General features: G+C 42.0%; 1 protein-coding gene across 8 annotated transcripts in view; it reads right to left on the minus strand.

Annotated features, from left to right (window-relative positions):
• Window positions 1-23249, minus strand: part of RERE (arginine-glutamic acid dipeptide repeats) — a 3515893-nt gene that overhangs the window by 162298 nt on the left and 3330346 nt on the right. For 7 of the 8 annotated variants that reach the window (XM_044063104.1, XM_044063103.1, XM_044063106.1 and 4 more), the window contains 3 exons: window positions 9240-10567; window positions 8530-8752; window positions 6774-7497 (listed from right to left, as the gene is read on the minus strand). In XM_044063104.1, the coding sequence (XP_043919039.1) occupies window positions 6774-7497; window positions 8530-8752; window positions 9240-10567 (2275 nt within the window). The remainder of the gene's footprint in view (window positions 1-6773; window positions 7498-8529; window positions 8753-9239; window positions 10568-23249) is intronic. The other variant, XM_044063108.1, reaches the window with a different exon arrangement.

A 23249-nucleotide genomic window follows, 5' to 3' on the forward strand; every position in this document is an offset into this window, starting at 1 on the left:
TAGGGAATGGAGTACTCTCTCACTTTCCCCCCTGCAGGTTGGGGAAAAAGGTGGGCAGATGTATAGCCTGGTTCAAAGATAGATCATTCACCACCCTGGGCATGAAGGACAGGTTAGTTCTGAGAGTAAGCCTGTCAAGTTGGAAGACTAGGAAAGGTGGGTAAGCCATCAGAGCTCCGAGACCCTCCTGGCTGAGGTCAGAGCCACCAATAAAACAGTTTTCCATGTGGCAAGTTTTAGGGAGGCTTTGTCTGCTGGCTCAAAAGAAGCTAGGGTGAGATTTTCCAGTACACAGTTAAGATCCGAGGGAGGAGGGGACAGTTTCCTGGGGGGGGGGGGGGTAGGTGAAGTACCCCTTTCAGGAAGAGTTTGGTGGGGAGTCTGGATGCTAGTGGTGGATCCAGAGGAAGACAGGCAGAGATTGCAGACAAGTGTGGTTTATAGAAGTGTAGGCCAGACCTGCCTGCAATAGTTAACACAGGTAAGAGAGGATTAGAGGGATGTCGCTTGCCAGCGGGTCCCACTGTCTTTTGTGACACCACATGGAAAGCCTTTTCCACTTTGAGAGGTAAGATTTTCTTGTGTTAGGTTTCCCAGCCTCCTGCAGGACATTGACCATGTCTTCATTGTACAGGTGTCTGAAGGGGATCAGAATCCTATCAATCAACCACAGGGTGAGGTGCAGAGACTGCCACTGTGGGTGCATCTGTGATCCCTTGTGTGGTGTGAGGAGGTCCACTGAGGGGGGTAACTTGTGATGATTGCCCTTGGACAAATGAAGGAGAAGGGGGAACCAGTGCTGCCTTGGGCAGTAGGGATTCACTAGCAAGATTTTTGGTCTGTTCTGCTGAAGTTTCAGCAGCACCTTTTGAATCAATGGGAAGGGGGGAAAGCATACAGAAATTTCACCTTCCAGGAAATGGAGAAGGCATCTGTTGCCAGTGCCTTGGGGTCTGGTGTCCTGGTGCAGAAGCCAGGAAGTTGCTTGTTGATGGAGGAGGCAAACAATCCCAATAAACCCTAGCGGACATTAACCCTGTGACATCACCTGGCCACAAAAGCAACTCTGTGGTGTGCACCCAACAGAAACCCTGCTAATTATGACCAACGGTCCTGCAGCTACCAAATAAGATAACAGAATCCCAATAAATCCTAGCGGACATTAGCCCTGTGACATCACCTGGCCACAAAAGCAACTCTGGTGTGGACCCAACAGAAACTTGCTAATTACGACCAATGGTCCTGCAGCTACCAAATAAGACAACAGAATCCCAATAAAGTATACAGCATCTTGTTAGTCTTCAAAATAGTGTTACAACAAAAACAGTGTTTTGTACACGTGTGCTGCATGAGAGGACGCCAGCTAAGGGGAGCATAGGTATAGTGGCTGCCATGTAACCCAGAAGTCTCAAGTACTGCCTTGCTGTCAGTTTTGATGCTTGGAGGACGCAGAGCAGATGGTCTTGTCAAGGACACCACCTTGTCTGGTGGCAGGAAGGCCTTCACGAGGTCTGTGAAAATCCTGCACCCCAGGAAGACAATGTCCTGTGTGGGCTCCAGGTGAGATTTTGTGAAGTTTATCTGAAATCCTAGAGACAGCAATAGAGACAGAAGAAGCAGAGTGTGAAGGAGGGCCTTCTGATTGTCTGCCTGAATCAGCAGGCCATCTAGGTAGGGGAATATTTGGATTCCCTTTGTCCTGCAATAAGTGATGACTGGAGCCAGACATTTTGTGAATACCATGGATGCAGTGGAAAGCCCAAAGAGAGAACTGAAAATGGGATGAGCCTGCCAAAAACCTCAGATATTTCCTGAATGTGGGCATCCTGATGGTAGGGACCTTTAGGAAAGGGTTGAGATGAGACAGATCTAGTATAGGTCTCCATGGTCCATCCTTTCTGGGTACCAGAAAAATTCTGGACAGAAACCTCTTCCTTTTTCTTCTGGAGGCACAGGTTCTATGGTGCCTTGAGTCGGCAGAGCTTGCAGTATGGGTTGCAGGAGGTGGAGCTGACTGGTGGGGGGGCTGAGGTGAGTCCTTTCTTACTGGAGGGGTGATCCAGGTCATAAAAGTAACCGTTCTGGATGATGGAAAGAACCCATTTGTCTGAGGTAACGTGGGACCACACAGGGAGACAGTGAGAGAAATGGGCAGACAAGGGTAGAGGGGTAAGGAGGGGATGGTAATAAGACTGGTGGGTAGTCAGACACTACCTGCCCTATCCTGAAAGGGAGGCCTCTGGCTGGGGGCTGGAGAAGCTCTAGCCGGTGGGGGCTATTTTATATGTGGTCTCCTGGGATGGAGGGCTCTTAAGAAGAACTTTGTATAACCTATCAGCCCTGTGTGGGGCAGGAGGTTGTGAGTCAGGGTTGAGGAATGCTGAAGAAAAGGCATCCAGAAATGCTGGCAGAATAGGAGTGACAGCAGAAGAACTGGGAGAGTCCATCTGTGTAAGGTCACAGAACCTGTTGTGGATCTCAGTCATGTCAGTGGATTCCCACTTAAAGTGGTCTTTCATTTTGCAGATGGTTTCCCCAAAGTTTAAATCCTCAACTGGGGAGTCAGGGTCAATGGAGTCTTCTTCTGGATAGCCATATCCCATGGGAGAGGAGATCTGTGAAGTGTAGAAGAGGGAGTCCTCTGAAGAGGAGTTAGAAGGTTCCTCTTCATCTATCCTTACAGTACCCGAGGTTTGAGGCCTAGGACTTAGGAGCGGAGGGAATACGCTAGGGCTTACTACTGAGGTAGGGTGTACGGCCAAGAAGGCACTGAATAGGCTTTGACTGAAGGCTTGCCAACTGGGTGTGCTTTCAGACGGTGGAGAGAGAGATGTTTGGTCTTTTGTTTCTTTTTAAGAGGCCTAGCTGGTGTCCGGGTAGGAGAAAGCTTTAAGACAGAGGAATGGATGGGATCAGTGGAATCTGAAGGGCCCACAGAGAGCAGTGGTTCAACCCAGGCATCTGGGGCAGATGCTGGTAATGCCTTTACGGATGTGCCGTTCACTCAGGATTGTGCGGCTTCCTTGTAGGTACCCGCTTTACCCTGACTGGCGGAAGCTGATTCGTCTGTCAGGCCGATGTCAGCCACATGCTGAGGTACGGGTGGTAGAGGCGCAACAGAAGAGGTAGGCTGCATGGATTTGGACCTATTCTTAGGCAGTTCTGTCGAGGTGTCGGAAGCGCCTTCCATCCCTAATGCAAGTTGCTTTAACCACTGATTCTCTAGGTAAAGGTTCAGAGCATGCAAACGGCAACGTAAGGTCTTGGGAACGAACGCCTGACAAATAGGGCAGTTCTAGTGGTCTTTACCCAAACAAAAAAGGAGTCTCTGTAGGGAATCTGCCGGCCACACTTACACTTGCCCCTTCCGGATGACATGAATAAACTATATTAAGAAAAAAGGAGGACTGAAAGGTTCCCCAGTGGGGTATTTATCTGATTATTTCTAATCCGACATCAGCAAGTAGCAGGAACACCTAGTGTATGACTGGCGGCTGAAAAGTTCTCAGGGTTGGTGCGTGCAGATGTCACTTTTATGGCCCATGTACCTGTTGCCACGTCACATGCCCAATGCACCCGAAGGGAACACTGGCCGGACGTAAGCGAAAGGAAGAAAAGTAAACCCACATGTAGAGTACTGCAACACTGGAACAGCAGGACATCTTACTGCTACACAACAGTAGCATGCACCCCCGAATTATGAAAATAAATGTGATTACATTTCAGGGAATGAGACTCGCATGTGTTTCTTAAGTATTCAGACCTTTACAAACTCAACTTACAGAAGGACTTCGTCACCAGGGGATGCAACAAAAGAATGCTGCACTGCATCTTAGACCCAATAAAAGATCACAATGCAAACAACAATCCTGCTGCGTTGGACCACGTAGGGGGAGAGCTTAGGCAGTTCCACAGTTTAATCAGGGATTTCAAGGATAAAGGAATAAAAAGGAGGACGGCCACCATCAAGTTCACTAAAGGTTACAAGGAAATCAGGAGGGCAGTACCTGAAATCTTTTCAGACAATAAGCAGCTGGCAAATATACTGGGACCTCTACCAAACTGTTTTTAAAAATGCAGAGAGCATTAGAAGCTGGTTAGAAAGAAGAGAAAAAAGGTCTAGTAGCACAAACAGGTACCTACAAATGTGGGCTACCAGACTGCAAATATTGTAACCAAGCAAATAACAATAATCACTTTACATGCCCAGTCTCACACAAAAAGTACTGAAACAACACATATGGAAACTAACAGAGAATGCTGCCCACAGAGCTGAATGCATCTAGTGCAACAGTTTTTCTGTGGGCAACATTGTCAATAAGGTCAAATTTAGAATAGCCCACCATCTTTCAGACATAAAACTGAATGTGACTAGAAATACCCACTACAGTTTCTCTTTCCACAAATACAGTATGGACAAGAACACAAATCCAGTGAATAAAACTTTTAAAATGAGTACTGGTGTCTTGCTTCTCCCTAAGGAAGACTGGCTTACAAAGGCATCAGTCAGGAACACCACAGGTTACAAATCTATAAAATTAGCCTGTTCACTTTAAATTTAGTTAGCCCTGCTCTTCACACAGTGTGTGGTTCAGTTAGGATCACAGCGACCATTTCACAGTGAAACACTATTGGCTTTTTATTCCTCTTCAGAATTAGAGGAGTCTCTCTCTCTCTTACAGGAGACCTCTTTCAGGGCTGTTCAGAACCTACCTGAAGACTGGAGGAAACAATGAGCCAACTCAGTCCAATCCAGAAGGGAGGCTAGTTGGGGTCATGTGGGTAATACACACCAACAAGTAGACTGTTGGAGAATAAGCAGCTCCTTAGGTACTGGTGCTGGGGGGTCTTACATGGAAGGGCAGCTGTTGGAGATTTGGGCATCCTGAGGGATGTCCCTGGACTCTGACTTGAGGGAGTACAGATGTCTTCACTGACAATAACTGTGGTGACTGCATCCACCTCTTTTTTAATAATCACATGTCCTGAACACACACTGGGGATTGATGTTTGAAGAGCAAAGGGGCCTGATCTTCAGTCCAGTGGAAAGTGCTAGGAAGCCAGTAGGGTGATGGCATCTCAATGGGTGAAGTCAAAATTCACACATCATGGCTGGAAGCTGTTGCAAATGTCTTCTTACAGCTGGTGACCTCAGATCCAAGGGTCTCCCAATGAACTTGAAAGCTCTATGAGCTTTACTCCTCCTGGGCTTCACTTTTTGGGGGTGGACGGGCCATCCACATCATCCTGCTTTTTCATGTCAGCAGACATGAAAGATGGCCCTAACAGGGTAATGCAGTACCAGATAATACAGTCAGCATGTCAGAAAATGCAATGGATGTACATGTCTTTATGAGGTACTGGGTGCCCACAACTGCACCTAGTGGCATTCTCAGAAGTGGACATTCTATACAACTCTATGCCTAGAAGCTAATTTCCTGGATGCCTGCTTGTAAGCAATTAACAAATGCAAAGATAGGGAATAAAGAGTGTCACCAATTTGTTAATTTTCTCTCGTTCTTCAATCAGAGGCTTGGACTGACAAAATGCAATCCAGTGTCTTCCAGTGAATTCGTACATGGGAAGAAAGAACTGAAGATGGCAACACGTACATGATGATATCATGAAGGAAAGCGAGATGTGCTTGGCCATTGTGAAAGAGTACTCAACTCTGAAAGTCAGGTCAGACATCACACTGATACAGCAGCAATGATCCCTACAGGTTATGACTGCAACAGTGACCAAAAAAGAACTCTACCCAAAAGGAAGTCAAATTACCAGCTAACTTATTTAGTGATTTATTTGTTTTTTTAAGAGATTAATTTTTGTAATAGAAGAAAATTGAGGAACCTATAAGGGAAATATAAACTAACACATCCAAAACACTCAAATGCGTGCAATATAACTAAACCTGTTTTTTTTTACAACTTAACCACCCTACTAAAAAGCAAAGTTACTTTTATTATCTACATATCATCTAGACAGACAGTCATTTTAAAGCAACATCTGCAAAGCAACAGCAGCCCAAGAATGTAGATGTGTACACATTTCAAAGGATTTCACATGAAACTACAGAATGCAGACCTTCAATATCTACGTGACAGGATACCTTTGGTTAGCTTAAAAACCAGACTGTGGTAAATGTAGACACTATTAGCAGTGCTAGTGATGTATTAACTACATTCTATAGCATATGAAATACCCCACATTCTTAAGCTAACAACAACCCTTTTTTAACTGTTCAAAACAATGGGGTGCAGAGAAATGGGCTTAAAATAGACTGACAGTAGCAGCAGCATACAATTTTCACAGATCACTTTGAATTTATGTAGCAATTCCTTCTCCATCAGCAAGACCCCCAGTCAGTGCAGCCAAGTGCAGACTGTGGCATTAAGCAGGCAGGCAAGCAAGCAAACACTGATCCCAGCTTGGCCCTCAACTCTGGCCTAGGTTGATGCACTAATAAATGAAGCCACTAAGTTGCCACAAAGAAAAAGGAGGCAACAAAATTGATTATCAAATGTTAATGCCTTCAGTGACTTGGTAAGGTCCCATGAACTTTGCTTGTGAAGACAGCTTTAATTAAGAATTCCAAAACAGCTCTGCTTCAAGGACTCTTTTAGGGACCAACATGGCATCATTTTGTTTTTGTTTAATTTTATACAATCAAGTGTAGCTGGCGACATTTATCACAGCATGACCCTCCCCCTTTGGAGAAATTTAGGTGCAGAAAAAATGTTTTGCTAAGTATTTTCAAACTGCAATGGGCTTACCTTGATGTAAGGGGTCCTGCTGATGGAGGTGTAGGTGTGAATGTATGTGTGAATGTTGGTGATGATGTGGCGTCACATTGAACATCTGGAGTCTAGCTAGAGGATCATTCGTCAGAGATGCCATTCGTTCGGCATGTATTCTTTCTGCTGCCAGTCTATCTGGATAGCTCATTTCAGGCCGCAACTGTGGACCTGCAAGTGCAAGTCTCTCCCTTTCCAAAGGATGCAAACCTGGGTGGAAGGAAGCAAATGGATGAGGTCCTGCTGTTGGCGGAAGCGCTAATGCCCCATGTCTAGCAAAATGTTCCATGGGATTTGCAGCAGGATGCAGTGCGTCCAGTTCAGGAGGCTTCACTTCAAAACCTGGTTTCATTCTTTCTCTTAACTCTCTTTCACGGATTTCTCTTTCACGCATTTCCCGTTCCCGCAACTCTCGTTCCCTTATTGCTGGGTCAACATTGTACAGACCAGGCATGTGATAGGCCAGGAGAGGATCAGCAGGATTCAAAGGAACAAAGAAGGGATGACTGCGGTTTGTTGGTGACATTACATGAGGTCTGGCATACTCGCTTAAAGTTCTTAATGCTGGTGTATCTGGTCCTATATAAGGAGGTACAGCTGCGATTGTTGTTGGTGGAGGCTCAAATGAAGGCCTGATGTGAGTTGGCCCACTAAGCTGAGGTTCTCCAATACGACTCTCATGAGAAGAGCTGGATGCCTTCTGCTACAGATAAAATATAAATCAAACATCAATACTAAGCTTTAAAAACATAGTGCATTCCATCCATTTTAAACTACACAGTAAAGGGCTTTTATACTCTGAATGGATACAATTTAAAAAAATGAAGATAACTCGCAATAAAAGAACTTGTTCCTGACCAGATTCATATCTACTTCAAATCTTAACAGTTTAGCAGTACTTAATTTTTGCAGCTCTTAAAAGGAAATGAACAGCCGATACAGGAATTATATACAATATTCAACACACATGAAAGTTGACCTACTGAAAACTTTAGAAAAGTACAGAGAAATACAATTCTGGTTGGTGTGAAATTCTCACTGTGAATTCCAAAATACTTTAACCTTATGGAATATGAAGAAAAACTAATGTATTATAAAACATTACTAAAAACTTGTCAAGGGCCAAGAGGTCTCCACACTATCAACCAATATTTTTAGATTCTACCTTTTTCTTACTGATACTCTGTCACAGGATCTGACTGGAGGCATTCAGTGACTATTTCAGAACCTAATTTGAACTGATCCAGTCCCTTTCAAGCAGGTATAAATAATCTTAGTATCATCTCTCTAGAATGCTTCCTGCTGCAGTCAGGGACGTTCTGTGCGATAATCACTCAGCACAGACACTTCTAGTGACACAAAGTCCATTATCTCAAGCATACTACTGTAATACTATCCTGACTTCTAGGCGGCAGCCACTGACTGAAGAAAAAGTACTTCTCTTCTAGAGGAGAGAGTCTCATAGAACGTTAAATCACCAGCAAAGAACCACTAAGGATAAGATCAATGCACTGTATGAATTGCTGTCAATTGTACAGCAGGTGGTAAGGCCAATGGCATATTAATCCACAGTGCAGTGAACTAGGGAACTCTATGCATTTTTACTGAAAATCAATCAAAATCAACAAATACTTCATTTTCCAATGCACATGTCAAGAAAACTGATTTTAAAACTATAACAAAAAAGACAATTCTAAAACTATACACTGAAGCTTTTTATAAGAAAAAAACGTACTGCTGCTCTTTCAGCCTCTCTCTCCCTTTCCCTTTCTCGTTCCCTCTCCTTTTCTTTCTCTTTTTCCCGTTCCCTCTCTTCCCGAGCTTTCTGCTCAGCTTCTCTCTTGGCCTTCTCCAGTGCTTCTTCTCTTTTCTTGGCAAGTTTTGACCCTGACAGTGGTAAGAAGTACAAGTCTGTTCTTGAACAGGAGTTATAGCCCCGATCCAGGTGCTTACAAAACCTAAACATTTAAAAAAAATAAAAAAGTTTGGAGTAAGACAGCAAAGTTAGCTGTTCATATAGCAAGAATACAATAAAAATAGCTCAAGCTGTAATAAATAGCTGGAAGACGATCTTAAAAATAGCTGGCAGTAATGCAAACAGTTCTGTACTGTTAAAACAATTACACTGAGAATATTACACCATTTACATTGTTTTCCATTTTCTCCTACTTGCAGGTTCATAGGCAAGTACTAGCCAAATCAGTCTGCAGACCACTTAAAGCTTAGCCAAAAAACCTTACACAAAATTCCCCCTCTAACCTCAAGGAGGGCAAGACAGAACAGACCAGGAGAGAATTTGAGGCTGCCCATCCGATGTACAAGGAGAACTAAATTTCTGAAATGCTAAAACTGGAAACTAGATTTTAAATTTTGTTATTTTTTGGCTTGAAAGACTGGAGGACAATGATGCCTAAAGTCATAAAAATGTCCAATAAATATTTGTACCTTGCTGATTGACTGGCGTGGCTTGGTGTATCAACAACAGTAGGCTCTGGAGAGGGGCTTCTAGGAGGAGGTGGTGGGCTTTCTGGTTCTTCAAGATCATCAGGGGGTTCTTCTTTAATCTGAATAGGTGGAACTGATGAAGAACTTGTAGCTGCAGCAATGCCAGTGGAAGCAACAGATGTAGTTACTGAAGATGAAGGTGGAATTCCAGGCAACAATGAAGGTGCAGAAACCGAAGGTACTGATGTTGGAGTTATAGAAGGTGGCCCACCAGACATACATGCGTGCTGTGGAAAAGACGGCTGTGATGATACCTGATGAAGTCCAGATGGAGGATAATTTGCTGATGATGACAGGTTCTGGGCTTGAGTGAGGACCGGAGGTTGAGCTGGTGGAGCAGCCTGCTGGGTCTGAGACATAAGCTGCAAAGGAGGAGGGTGTGCAGATGGCGCATGATGTGTTGGTAACGAACTCAGAGGCTTTAGTGCTGGAGGAGGAGGTAAATTAGAGTTCATTTGGAAAGGGGAAGGACCAGAAGGATGTGGGGGGTGTTTATGAGACTGAGGAACAGGAAGCTGAGGAATGGGTGTAGTAGGGGGAGGTTTGATATGAGGCATACCCACTGATACAGTAGGCAGAGGCTGCTCTCTTGGAGGTTGAGGCTGTGGAGGCTGTGTTTGTGCAGAAGAATGAACTTGTAGATGTGCTTGACCTTGTGATTGAGGTGAAGCAGGAACCTGAGACTGTGATGACTGACAGGAAACAGAAAAAGGCTGAGGAGGTACTGAGTGTTGTATGTGTGGCTGTCCCTGCAAATTGTGGGACACAGGCTGGACCTGGGCATGGAGAGGTGCTTGAGATGGACACTGAGATGAAGCTTGGGTCTGCCCCTGTGTTAGAGGTTGCATTGATGGATGTGGTGAAGGTAGTCTCTGAGGATGTAACTGAGGTGCTTGCTGTATAAGTGAGTGAGTCTGAGGCTGTAGTTGGACAGGAGACTGAGACACTGGAGGTGACATCTGAGGTAATGCTGTTGGAGTGACAGATGCTGGCACTGCAGCTGGTATCTGTGAGGGTGCAGAAGGTAGCTGAGCTTGTCCACATGTGCCATTCTGAGTCTGAAGTAATGCAGGCTGTGCTGCCAGTACTTGCTGTTGGGCTGAAGAGTCAGAGTCGCTCTCATTGTCCTGCGGGCTGGGAATACTAGGTGAAGTGCTACGATTATCCTGATCTATGTCCTTTGGATCACTGCTTCCTTCATCATTAACGCTGCGACTGTCTGAACTTTCTCCTTCACCCTCTGAGGGGGAATTCGGCCTGCTGATCTCCTGGTGTTAAGGGAAAAAAAAGTACAATGTAAATTGTTTTTCAAGTAGCTTTTTACACCCTGTGATGACTGAAAAAACAGTTAAATAAGTAACATTTACATAACTAAAGAAGAACCACCCCAAAACGCAAATACATAGTTTGACAAATTACCTGTGTTCAGAAAATTCTCAAAAAAAAAATTCAAATAAATACAATAACTATTTTCACAATCCAAGACTGGTAAAAAGGCATTTTACATGTCAATACAATACTATCACCCTGGAACAATACAGCTCCACTATTATTATTACATAAATTAAGTTATGACTACTATAAAATGCTACATGCAGTGGATATATTGGAAAAGGATCTCGTACATGTTTTACAAGTAACAGTAACAGCTGGGAATGCCTTTTACAGCAAAAAACAACACGCACTTGTTTTTTTTAATTTTGATCCCCAGTGCTTGCTACCCCTCAATCCTAAATAATGTACTGGCGGACATTTCACTCCCTACTAGGTAACAGCTGTCTTTCAGTTAATTTCCTGCTGACAGTCCATCCTTAAGCAGTATTCCAGGCACCCCATCAGGGTTTTTATTTGTTAAATTATGCCCTACTTGCAACTTGTCCAAAGTACCCAAGTGAGGTGTGCAATAGGCTCAAGGCATACTCTTGCATGACCCTGGTCCAACACATGTTCAAAAGCCTTGCGTGCTTAGGCAAGCTACCCACCCCAACCCCTCCCACTGGCATGTGTTAACTGACAAAATTCTAATCCCCTCCATTGGCATCTCCAGTATCCGAACTGTTAACTGAACTTGGGATGTCTATGTTGCAGTCAGGGCCTCATTTCTATTCCAAAGATATAGGCAAATATACAAGATGAAGAGTGTTTGTGTACGTCTGTCTGTACATGTATCACACACTCAACACTGGCAATGTTTTGATACATGGAGGGTATGCAGGAGGAGAAAAATCTAAACTACAGATACAGGAGAGATAAGCAAGGAAATTTTTTCAATCATAACTTACAGTATTATGGAACCGAGCACAACAAAAAAAAAATTACATTTTTTACAAGACAATTTTAATAACAATGGAGAAGCAACAGAGAGAAACAAAACATCCATTCATACTGTATATCAGCAGACTTTTGACAGGGCTTCTCCTTTCTTCTGTTTCACCTCAGCAGTTTTCCTCTGGGAGCTGCTCCATTTGGGGCAAGTACATAGCTGCTAGTCTTTTTAAATGCAATATGTTAGAGATGACCAATAATGTGCAATCAATAATATTTTTCTATGACTTGAAACTGCAGTACGTTGAGGATTTCAACATTCTCAGAGATATGGTTATCTTGGCATTAATATGTAAATATATGTACAGCACAGGTGTGATAGGATGGCAGAAAGGGGCAAAGCCCCCATTCAAAAACACCTTTTCAGTGTTTTTCTTTTATCCGCCAGTGTTTTTAACTCACTCTTGTGACTGTCGTTATGAGTGTTGAGCACAGAAGTCAAATTTCTGTGAAGAAGCTCACATACCCCACTCTGTGCTGAAGCACTCTAAAATGTCACATATTGCACTCTGAAGAATGAAACGGAAAGTTAACTAAGGTAGGCTGCCCGATGTGCAAGGTATTGGCAAATGCTGATGGTGAGGTCACAGCTGAAGTCATTAGCATAAGACCTTTTGACCTTTTTTTTTGTTCCTCAGCTTTGAGGTGGAGGTGTCAGTAACTCACTTTCTGAAAATCATGAAAAAAACACAGATCTAATGCCTACACAAATACTTACATACCCAACTTATAGGAAAATGTAATGCAGCCACTAGATAGGCGGACTGTCCAAGCACAAGGCAGCAACATAACTAACACAGGCGCAAAGGTAGTACTGGTTCAATCAAAGATCACCTGGTACAGCAACTACAATTGTGCGACTATATGTCTGAACACTAGGACAATTATCGCAGGAAACTACATGACTGGGTTTAAGCCAAAGGTGGATGTCAGTCTTTCAGTTGTACCTTTTCTGCCATCATTCGTATAGGCAAATTGATGTGATTTTGCACCACAGCGACCATAAAATTGCAGTTCAGCTATAAAACGAAGTGCACCTTCTGACTCTCACTGTTCCCCCAGAAGAGGCTGACTGACCTACTCTAACAAATGCTCTTATGGTAAGCTACCGTAGCCTGATAAGAAGAAACAGCACATACACTACCAAAATGATAAACCTCACCGTAAGCACTAAACAGTAAAGCTGAAAGCAAGCCAGTAGGTTTAAGGCAAAACCACACAAAACGTTTCACTACTTAAAGTACAAAAAGAGGTTTGCTCTCAAAGCAGCTCTTGTTCTTCCTCAAAACTATATGATACTCTTTACATATCAATGCTTACGACTTAGAAATCATTCACCTTAGGATGACTGGAACCAAGAACAGTTTCTCCAATATAAAGTTTTAAATTGATGGTAATAGATGTGATTTATGAGGGTAAGCGAATGGGTGATAGAGTGAACCTCATGGAAGATCGTGAACTGAAATGAATTTTAAGACTTAGATCGCATGCAGGAAAAGGGTTAAATGATCATCTATCACTGAAACCTCTTCTTAAACAGTGTAGACTAAAACATCTATGAATGGAGGGATATACAATGTTTCCCTTGTTGCCTAGTAACCATGCAATTATATTTTGATTGGTTAGTTTGAATGTTAATTGATTTAAGAGAAATCATGTGTTATTGTCTGATGAAGCAACTTCATTTGCGAAAGTGCTCACAAATTATTTTATACATTAGCTTTGTTTATTACAACTTCATAACCCGTATGAAGACTTGGTGCATGTTAGCGGCCATGTTTCGGTGTTGGATTCTTCATTTTACATAGTCAATATTTACTCGCTTCTGACCCCATTAATTGTGATGAAAATTGTTGTTGTTTGTTGCTGAATATTGCATTATTCTCTTTCTGCCACGAGCATGGCTGAAGGAGCCCCCATTGATTTGGAGTTGGATTTTAATCCACAACAGAACAGTAACCTACATATGGGTGAGAGATTACCTAAGTTTATGCAAATGAATTCTAATCCATTGTTAAGTGAAGATATCCGGAAGGCTGCTTATGAAGTTGAGGACTCTAAAGTGACTTATTTGTTTAAAACTAAGTTACCTGACTTGGAGAATAAGCTACATCGTCTAAAATGACTATAAATTCAAAGGCTACACTTTGAGGCTTGTATACATTTAAGCGTAGTTCCTTGGGGTCTACACATGTTCAAAATGCCCACCCATGGGGGGATGCTTATCCTGACCTCAATGCTAAGTGGCAACATACTAATTTGGATACAAGTATACAATATATGCAGCTTCTAATAGAATATTTTAAGCCTCAGGAGAAGGATTTGACTGATAAGATTAATGCACAACAAACTGAACTCTACAGATTTGTGCCTGAGGATGAAGCGGATATACTGCTCAGTGAGATAATAGACAGTGTTTTTCTATATGAAAATAAGCTTTTGCAACAAAAGAGAAAGAAGTTAAAAAGGGACATTAGTAGTAATCATGTTTATGTGGCCACAGAATGTTTTTGCAGTGCAAGATGAGCAAGTTAAATCCATCCAATTTGTTGTTAAGATAACCTCAGACTTGGATGTCTCAGTAATATCCCCTTATCAATCCATTTACAAAACCCCTATGGCCCAAGAAAATCCAACTGTGTTAGCTACAACTGACAATGACGACGTCTCCGTCTGAGCCAGCCTCTGCAGCTGATATAAAATTCTTATCCTGGAAAACAGCTCTGCTCCTAGCAATAACCTCCGCTATACGAGTCTCAGAGTTACAGGCACTCATGGCTGTGGAACCTTTTATAACTTTCCATCCTGACAGGGTTTCTCTGAAGAAAAACCCTACATTTATGCCTAAGGTAGTGTCCAGTGTGGCCCTTAACCAAACAATTAATTTGCCTACCTTTTATCCAAACCCACAGTATAAGTGTGAGAGAATTCTGCATTCTTTGGACATTCACAGGCAGCTACGCTTCTACTTGGACAGAACCAAAGCTTTCAGAAAGACTGAACAACTTCTAGTGGCATATGCTGCAGGTACTTAGCTTTAATGAAGACTCCGGATCTGAAATTCGAATTTGAAAATCTCAGGAGTCGGCCGACCGGCACTTGCGAACTGCTTTTGCTTCGTGTACCGTGCATGCATGCTTATTGGCATAATTTAGCCTACCATTTTAGGGGCACCTGGGGCAAGAAAAACTGAAGAAAATGGCGTCGGCTGCATCTTTTATACCCCTGGAGCACTGACGTCAGGGAGGCGGCGACAGCAACCAACGCCGGACCTAGACTTTGGTACTCGGGACGACTGCGGGTAGCCTGCCAACAGGATAACCCCAACTGTAATGACTGCAACAGTGAAACACGATGAACATCCTCAGACTTGGATGTCTCAGTAATACCCCCTTATCAATCCATTTACAAAACCCCTATGGCCCAAGAAAATCCAACTGTGTTAGCTACAGCTGACGATGTATCAGCTCAGCATTCAAGGAACGACACTAAACCTGTGGTACATAGGAAAGTAACACCGAAGGGGGTGGTTGTTTTTATTCTACCCCTTCCTATAAGAAAGGAATGTCCACCTTCCAAAGAACACTTGCAGAGTCAGGGCAGGACCAAAAGAAAATATCCACCTACCAGAGAAATGCATCAGTCCATCAAGAGAATCTGGGCTGTAAAGAAAAACTGATCTGGAATTTCTGAGTTAAGAGTTTTGACCAAAGCGGAGGTATTAATCCAGTATGTTTTTCTAAGCTGAATTTATATGAGAGTCTCTCAACAGTCATACACAAAATGCAGGACATAAATAATACCTTGTATTAAAATTTAGTCGTATATTTCTAATTAAAATTTAGTAGTATATTTCTAATTAAACTAAGTGTCCTATACTACTACTTTCGGCTGCTCCCGTTAGGGGTCGCCACAGCATATCAACTGTTTCCATTTCCTCCTGTCCTCTGCATCTTGCTCTGTCACACCAACCACCTGCATATCCTCTCTCACCACATCCATAAACCTCATCTTAGGCCTTCCTCTTTTCCTGTTACCTGGCAGGTTCATCCTTAGCATCTTTTTCCCAATATACTCTGCATCCCTTCTCAGCACATGTCCAAACCAACGTAATCTTGCCTCTCTGGATTTGTCTCCAAACCTTCCAACCTGGGCTGACCCTCTAATATACTTATTCCTAATCCTGTCCATCCTTGTCACACCCAGTGCAAATCTTAACATCTTCAACTCTGCCACGTCAAGCTCTGTCCTATACTCTAAAGTTTTAATCTTGCCTTGTATCACAGTTCAGTATAATGTTTCTAATTACACTGTGTCCTATATTCTATATTTTTAGTTATGTCTTACTGTGATGACTATATTCTATTGTACATTTGCGGTATTGATCTACTGCACTTGTATTATTTGTATGTATTATTTTTTTAAGTGGAGCTTGTTTCCCCGGGCCTCCGGTGAAAAAGGACTTGCGTCCAGTCGAACTTTCCCAGTTAACAAATGTTAAATAAATAAAAAAATATATATATTTTACAAAGGGAATTTCTTTTATCCCTTCAAAACAAGGTGATTTAGCACAATAAATTACCAATTTTACAATTATTTGCTCCTAATATAACTCTTAAGACCATTTTTCAGAATGAATTTTCTGAAAGAATTTGACACATTTAAGAAACCAAATTTATATACACCTCACAGTCATCTGTTAGTAGATGCATTTGTCCAACTACCTGAAAAAAAAATATATGAATTTTTAATAATGATAGCAGAAAGAATAAGTTCTTCAATATGATTCTGGATGAGAAACGAGCTTTACATGAACTTAAATCGGACAAGAGTACTGTGATTCGGCCTGCTGAGGGTGGCTCTATTGTCATTACGGACGCTTTGTTGTATTATAAATTCCATGAATAGGATGTTAAAAGACAAATATACGTATAGGTCTATTACTCGTTTTGAGATAAGTAGACTTTGCCAAGAACATAGAGACATCTTATATGAGTATTTTACCAGACAGGATATAGAGACATATTTGAATATTTAAAAGTGGAAGAACCTACTATTCACTGTTGACTATGCCAAAAATACACAACCACTCCACTATTCCTCCATTCTGCCCCACAGTTGCGGGTGCAGGCTGGATTACTGAACAAGCATCTATTTACTTGGAATGCTTTTTAAGTTCAGTTTTGCAAAATTAAGAGTATGTTTTGTATGATACAAGACAATTTTGTCATGAGTTATAAGAGCATACAAATAAATTGTCTACAAGTATCAATTATCACATGGTAAGAATTGACGTTAAATCGCTTTTTAGTGATACCTAAAGTTGTAAGGTATAAAAATGATGTCTTTTTTTATATAGATTTAGTACTTACAGCCCATGATTTATTGAATTATGTTTTTTAACAGACTGTGATTTGCAATACAATGTATTTTTAATGGAAATGATTTCCTGCAATGTGCTGGCATAGCTATGGGCACATGATGTGCCAACAGCTATGCCAACATGGTTATGGGTCAATGGGAAACAAGTGTGGTAATCCTGTCTGAATATGATGGAGATATAATTTTATATCGTCGGTTTGTGGACGCTATATTTATTTAATTGAAGGGCTCTCAAGAGCGTCTGGATATATTTTTTAAGTATATTGAGCATAGCTCTCTCTCTCTCTCTCTTTTTTAGTCTTTTCCTATGAGTAGCTCTGATACTGAGACTGACTTTTTTAGATATTAAAATATGTAGAGATAATGAAGGTCAGCCTACATGAAACTATACAGAAAGGAATGTCATAGATTTTCATTATTACATCGCTCTAGTATGCATGCATCACATGTTTTTCGAAATGTTGTTACTGGACAGTTTATGCGCACTTCCAGGGTAGATGTAACGGATAATGATTTTTGTCATGACCTGGAAGAATTGGATTTAAGATTTAGGATACGAGGTTATAAGACTAACGAGTTGTCTTCAGTTAAACCCAGAGTTAAGAGTATGCGCACTAATAGGGCTAATCCTTACTTTTCCCCCTTTGAAAGCACAATACAGGAACCAAGGGTTGGGGATAAGAATATATTTTGCCCCTACAGTATATAGTTCAGATACCATAGCTTTGAAGTGGCTTATAAGCAAGCATTTGAATATAGTGAATGGCAATCCAAGAATATCTGCCATTGTTGGGACGAAACCAAGGTTTTTATTATAAGAACAACATTTTCTTAAAAAGGATGTTATACTATCCTAAAGGTTATGAGGAGAAGAAAGTAAGGAAGGCTACAAGGAGTAAAGGTTCAAGGAAATGTTATAATTGTGAGTTTTGTGATTATATTGATACAACAGCTAGGTTTATTCATCCGGATACAGGGAAAGAACTTAAGTTTCATACTGATGCAAACTCCAATACTAAAAATATTGTATATTTGGCTTAATGCATACACTGTTCTGCATTTTATGTTGGGAAGTCAAACAAAAAGTTGAGGGAGTGGCTCTGTGATCATTTGCACTGCATACATAAAGGCCAACAGTTTAGTGCTGTAGCTAAACATGTACTGAATGAGGGAGGCGCACATTGTTTTAAATTTGGTAACAGATGTGACTTATGACCGTAAGTGAATGGGTGATGTAATGAACCTCACGGAACACTGTGAATTGAAACAGATTTTAAGACTAGGATTGCATGCAGAAAAATGATTAAATGATTATCTATCACTGAAACCTATTCTTAAACAGCGTAGAAAAATGTAAACAACTATGAATAGAAGTATATACAATGTTTCCTTGTTGCCTAGTAACCATTTAATTATATTTTGATCGGTTAGTTTGAATGTTGATTACTTAAGAGGAATAATGAACATGTGTTATTGTCTGATGAAGCGACTTTGTTCATGAAAGCGCTCACAATAAATTTTTCTGTTATACATTGGCTTCGTTTATTAGAACTTCATAACCTGTCTGAAGTGTTAGTGCATGTCAGCGGCCGTGTTTCAGTGTTGGATTTTTCATTGTACATAGTCGATATTTACTTGCTTCTGACTAGTTGCGACGAAAAGTGTTGTTGCCCAATATAAAATCTGCTGAATTAACTGGTTCAAGAGGTAGTGGTGGTAAATAAATACAATCCAGGTGGCACAGTGGTCGGCATTACTGCCTCACAGTTTTTAGGTTTCTTCTCAGTACCATTCAGTGTGTGGAGTCAGCATATCCTCCTAATGTCTGCATGGGTCATCATCAGAGTGTTCTTTTATCTTATAGATCTCAGAGATTCAAACAGACGAACTGGCAATGCTTCAAATTCACCCAGGGCAGGGTTGGCTTAAGGTACAGGCTGCTGCCCCCCCCCACCAAGCAAAAAAAATAAATTCATAACGACTTTCTATTTTTGTAGACACTCTGCATATTAATGCTAACATGTACTAAAAAGGTAAATACTTACAAAGTGTGTGTGTGTGTGTGTGTATAGATATATATATATATATATATGACTATATTTGGGGGGCACATAGGGAATCAAATGTTCCCATAGATGCATATTTTCATATACATAGATACATATGTGTGTTATGCGTGTATACACATATATATATATATATATATATATATATATATATATATGTGTGTGTGTGTGTGTGTGTGTGTGTATGTGCATATATGTATGTATGTGTTGAGGATCTACTTCACATGACAAAAAATTCATTTGACAGAACTTCATTTCACCGAAACCAAAATACCTAATTTTCAAAATAATGAAAACTCATTTGAATGAATCTCATTTCACTGAATGCTTACAATGCTGAATTTCAAAATACCTAAATTGTAAACCATAGACATGCACACTTACAACAGCAATGACTAACTCTTTCCAGAAAGTACAGTTGTGCACACATAACATAAATGTAGATCGTTGAGTGTATTCACTGTTGCAGTCATCACATTTGGGTTATCTGCTTGCAGTAGCCCTCAGTTGGCCTGATTATCAGAGTCTTGGGCCCTACATCGGTTGCTGTCTCATCTTCCATGACGTCAGGTATTCAGGGGTATAAAGCATGCAGCCAACACCATTACATCAGTTTTTCTTGCCCCAGATGTCAGGTGCCCCTCTAATGGGAAGCAATTAAATATAAAAGTACAAACATATAACTCCAAAAAAAAAAGCAAATACACCAAAAAGGCTTTTAAGCATAGTAAAGGAAAGTAGAGGTATAGCCAAAAGAAGTTAGGGGGCTGGAGGGAGGGTAACCAGGACTGCAACAGTGAATACACTCGAACATCTACATTTATGGTAAGTGTACACAACTGTACTATGTTCTTTGTGTTTCACTGTTGCAGTCATTACATTTGGGTAGAGTCCCAAAGCTATCGTAGGGAGGAGGAATTTAGATAGCATTAGGGCCAGCTATAAGGCCCTGCAAGGCTGCAGTGGCAAAGCCAGCTCTGGATTTGGAGAAAATTGGCAAATGATAATGCTTGGTGAAAGCATGTACAGAACTCCAGGTAGCAGCTTCGAGGATGTCCCTGGTAGGGACGCCTCTGAGAAAGGCTGTAGAGGTAGATGCAGCCCTGGGGGAGTGAGGTCTGATCCCCCTGGGGGATAGGTTTTCCATGGTGCTTATAGCAGAAATGAATGCAATGGCTTGTCCATTTAGAAATGATTTGCTTTAAAACAGCCTTCCCCTCTGCCGCTGTAGCAAATGCCACAAGCAGTTGTTCAGATTTCCTTTGAGGTTTAGTCCTGTCCAAGTAGAATCTAAGTTGTCTGTGCACATCTAAGGAATGCAGTATCCGGTTCCCCTTTATTCTGTGGATTGGGAAAGAAGGTTGGCAAATAAATGGACTGATTAAGAGTCACACAGGATGCCACCTTGGACATGAGGGATGGATTGGTTCTGAGGGACACCCTGTCCGCATGAAAGATGATGAAAGGCTCCACTGCCATAAGGGCATGTAATTCAGATACCCTTCTAGGTGAAGTGCTTGCTAAAATGAAAGTTGTTTTCCAAGAAAGAAATTTTAAGTCTGCAGTAGCAGCTGGCTTGAAAGGAGGTAGAGTGAGTTTCTCCAGGACAAAGTTAAGAGCCCAGGCTAGGGTTGGAGCTCTCCTGGGTGGTCTCAAATTTTTGGCCCCTCTGAGGAACTGCTTGAGCAGTGGATGAGAGAAGAGGGGAAGTTCTGTGTTATAATGAGCTGAAATGGCTGAGGCGTGGATTTTAATGGAGGAAAAAGACAGGCCCTTGTGAAGCATCTCAGTTAAGTATTGTAAAATCTGACGTAAATTGGGAGCTGCTGTGCTCATCCCTTGAGATTGGTTCCAGGCACAGAATCTTTTCCATTTTTCACCTTAAGATTTTTTAGTGCTACACCTCCTTGCCTCTAAAATTATATCCATCACAGGTTTGCTGAGGGATGATAAAGGAGAAAGTAAGTAATTAGCCAGGCTGCAAGGTTCAGTGTTAGAAGCTATGGGTGCAGAATCTGGTTCTCCTGCTGAGACAACAGGGAAGGAGTCTGAGGCAGGTGCCATGGAGATAACCGTGACACACTGCGCAGGAGGGGGTACCAGTGTTGGCGTGGCCAGTCTGGAGCAATGAAAATCATCCTTGGTTTGTCCTGTTTGATTTTTAGTAGTACTTTGGAGAGCAGAGGCAGAGGGGGGGAGGCATAGACTGATAGGTTTTTCCAGCTGAAGGACAGAGCATCCACTTTCCAGGCTTGTTTGTGGGGAGTCCTTGTGCAAAATTTGTACAATTGGTAGTTCTGGGGAGAGGCAAACAGGTCTATATCTGGTCTCCACCATTTGCTTGTCAACATGTTAAAAATCCTTGGTTCCAGTTTCCACTCGTGTGGGTCCATGAGGTTTCTGCTTAGTCCATCTTCCAGTGTATTTAATTTTCCTGGCAGGAATTGAGCTTGTAGGTGCACTTGGTAGCTCAAGGCTGTGTTCCACAATGCCATGGCTAGTCTGCAGAGGGGGTAAGAATGTGTAACCCCCCTGCTTGTTTATGTACCACATAATACTGGTGTTGGCCGTCTTTATCATTAGTTGTCCTGGAAGAATGTGGTCCTTAAAGGCTGTCAGAGCATTCTGTACAGCTAACATTCCTTTTTGATTGATATGCAGGTGCATTTGACTTGGGTTCCATTTGCCTTGAATGCACTTCCCTGCCAGGTGAGCCCCCCCACGCATAGTCTGATGCATCTGTTGTTAGGGTTTGGGCGGCAGGGGGTGGTGTAAAAGGTAGTCCCTTGTTTTGGTGGTAGGCCTCTGCCCACCAAAGGAACTCTAGGTGTAGGCAAGGTATGATAGGAATCATTGTTTATAGGTACTGAGAATGTTGACACCATAGGCTTTTTAGATACCACTGTAGTTTCCTCATATGCAGTCTTGCACATGGAATTAGAAGAATGCAGGAGGCCATGAACCCCAAGGCTTACAGTATTTGTCTTGCAGATAGCAAGGTTTTTGTGGCCACTTGTTTGAAGTAGGTTGTCAAATGAATTTGTTTCTCTGGCATGAGGTAAGCCATCTGGGAAGGTGCATTCAAGCTTGCTCCCAGGAATATAATTTGTTGACAGGGTACCAGGTGTGATTTCTTTTCGTTTATGGTGTACCCCAGAAAGTTTAGAACCCTTTGTACAAAGGCCAGATGATTCAAAAGTATGTCCTGGCTTTCTGCCTAAATTAGACAATCGTCCAGGTATGGGTATATTTGAATACTTCTTTGCCTGCAAAATGCAATAACTGGAACTAGGCACTTTGTGAATACCCTGGACGCAGTAGACAAGCCAAAGGGCAGTGCAGAGAACTAATAGTGCGTGTAGCCTGCTTTGAAGCGTAGGTATCTTCTGCAAGATTCCCTGATTGGGATGTGCAGGTACACTTTTTTAAATCTAGTGTTGCCAAAGTACAGTTTTGTACCTACCATAAATGTAGATGTTCGAGTGCTAATACAGCTGCAGTCATAACAGATGGGTAGAATCCCAAAGCTAAGAAGGGGTGGTAGGCACTAGGTGGAACTAGGAGGAGCCAAAATGCCCTGCAAGGCTGCAGTGGCAAAGCCTGCTCTAGATTTGGAGTATAATGATAGGTTGTAGTGCTTGCAGAAGGTATGCACAGAACTCCAAGTGGCTGCTTCCAAAATATCCTAGGTAGGAACTCCTCTGAGGAAGGCTGCAGAAGTGGCTGTGGCCCTGGTGGAATGAGTTGTAATGCCTGTAGGTACTGTTTTGCCATGAAAGGAATAGCAAAAGCGTATGCAGTGGGCTATCCATTTTGAGATTGTCTGTTTGGAAATTGGCTTTCCTTGAGCTCCTACCGCATAGGACACAAAGAGCTGTTCTGATATTCTGAAAGGCTTTGTTCTGTCCAAATAATAACGCAGTTGTCTGTGGATGTCCAAGGAATGTAGTAATTTCTCCCCTTTGTTTTGAGGATTAGGATAAAAAGAAGGTAAATGTATGGCCTGATTTAAAGCTACCCTGGATACCACTTTAGGCATAAAGGAGGGGTTGGTTCGTAAGGAAACTCTGTCCTGATGGAAGATGATAAAAGGCTGGACAGCCATGAGAGCCTGTAGTTCTGAAACTCTACGAGCTGAGGTGATAGCCAGAAGGAAAGCTGTTTTCCAGGACAAATA

This window comes from Protopterus annectens, chromosome 2.part1 (assembly GCF_019279795.1).
Source record: "Protopterus annectens isolate FY-2018-M chromosome 2.part1, PAN1.0, whole genome shotgun sequence".
NCBI lineage: Eukaryota > Metazoa > Chordata > Ceratodontiformes > Protopteridae > Protopterus > Protopterus annectens.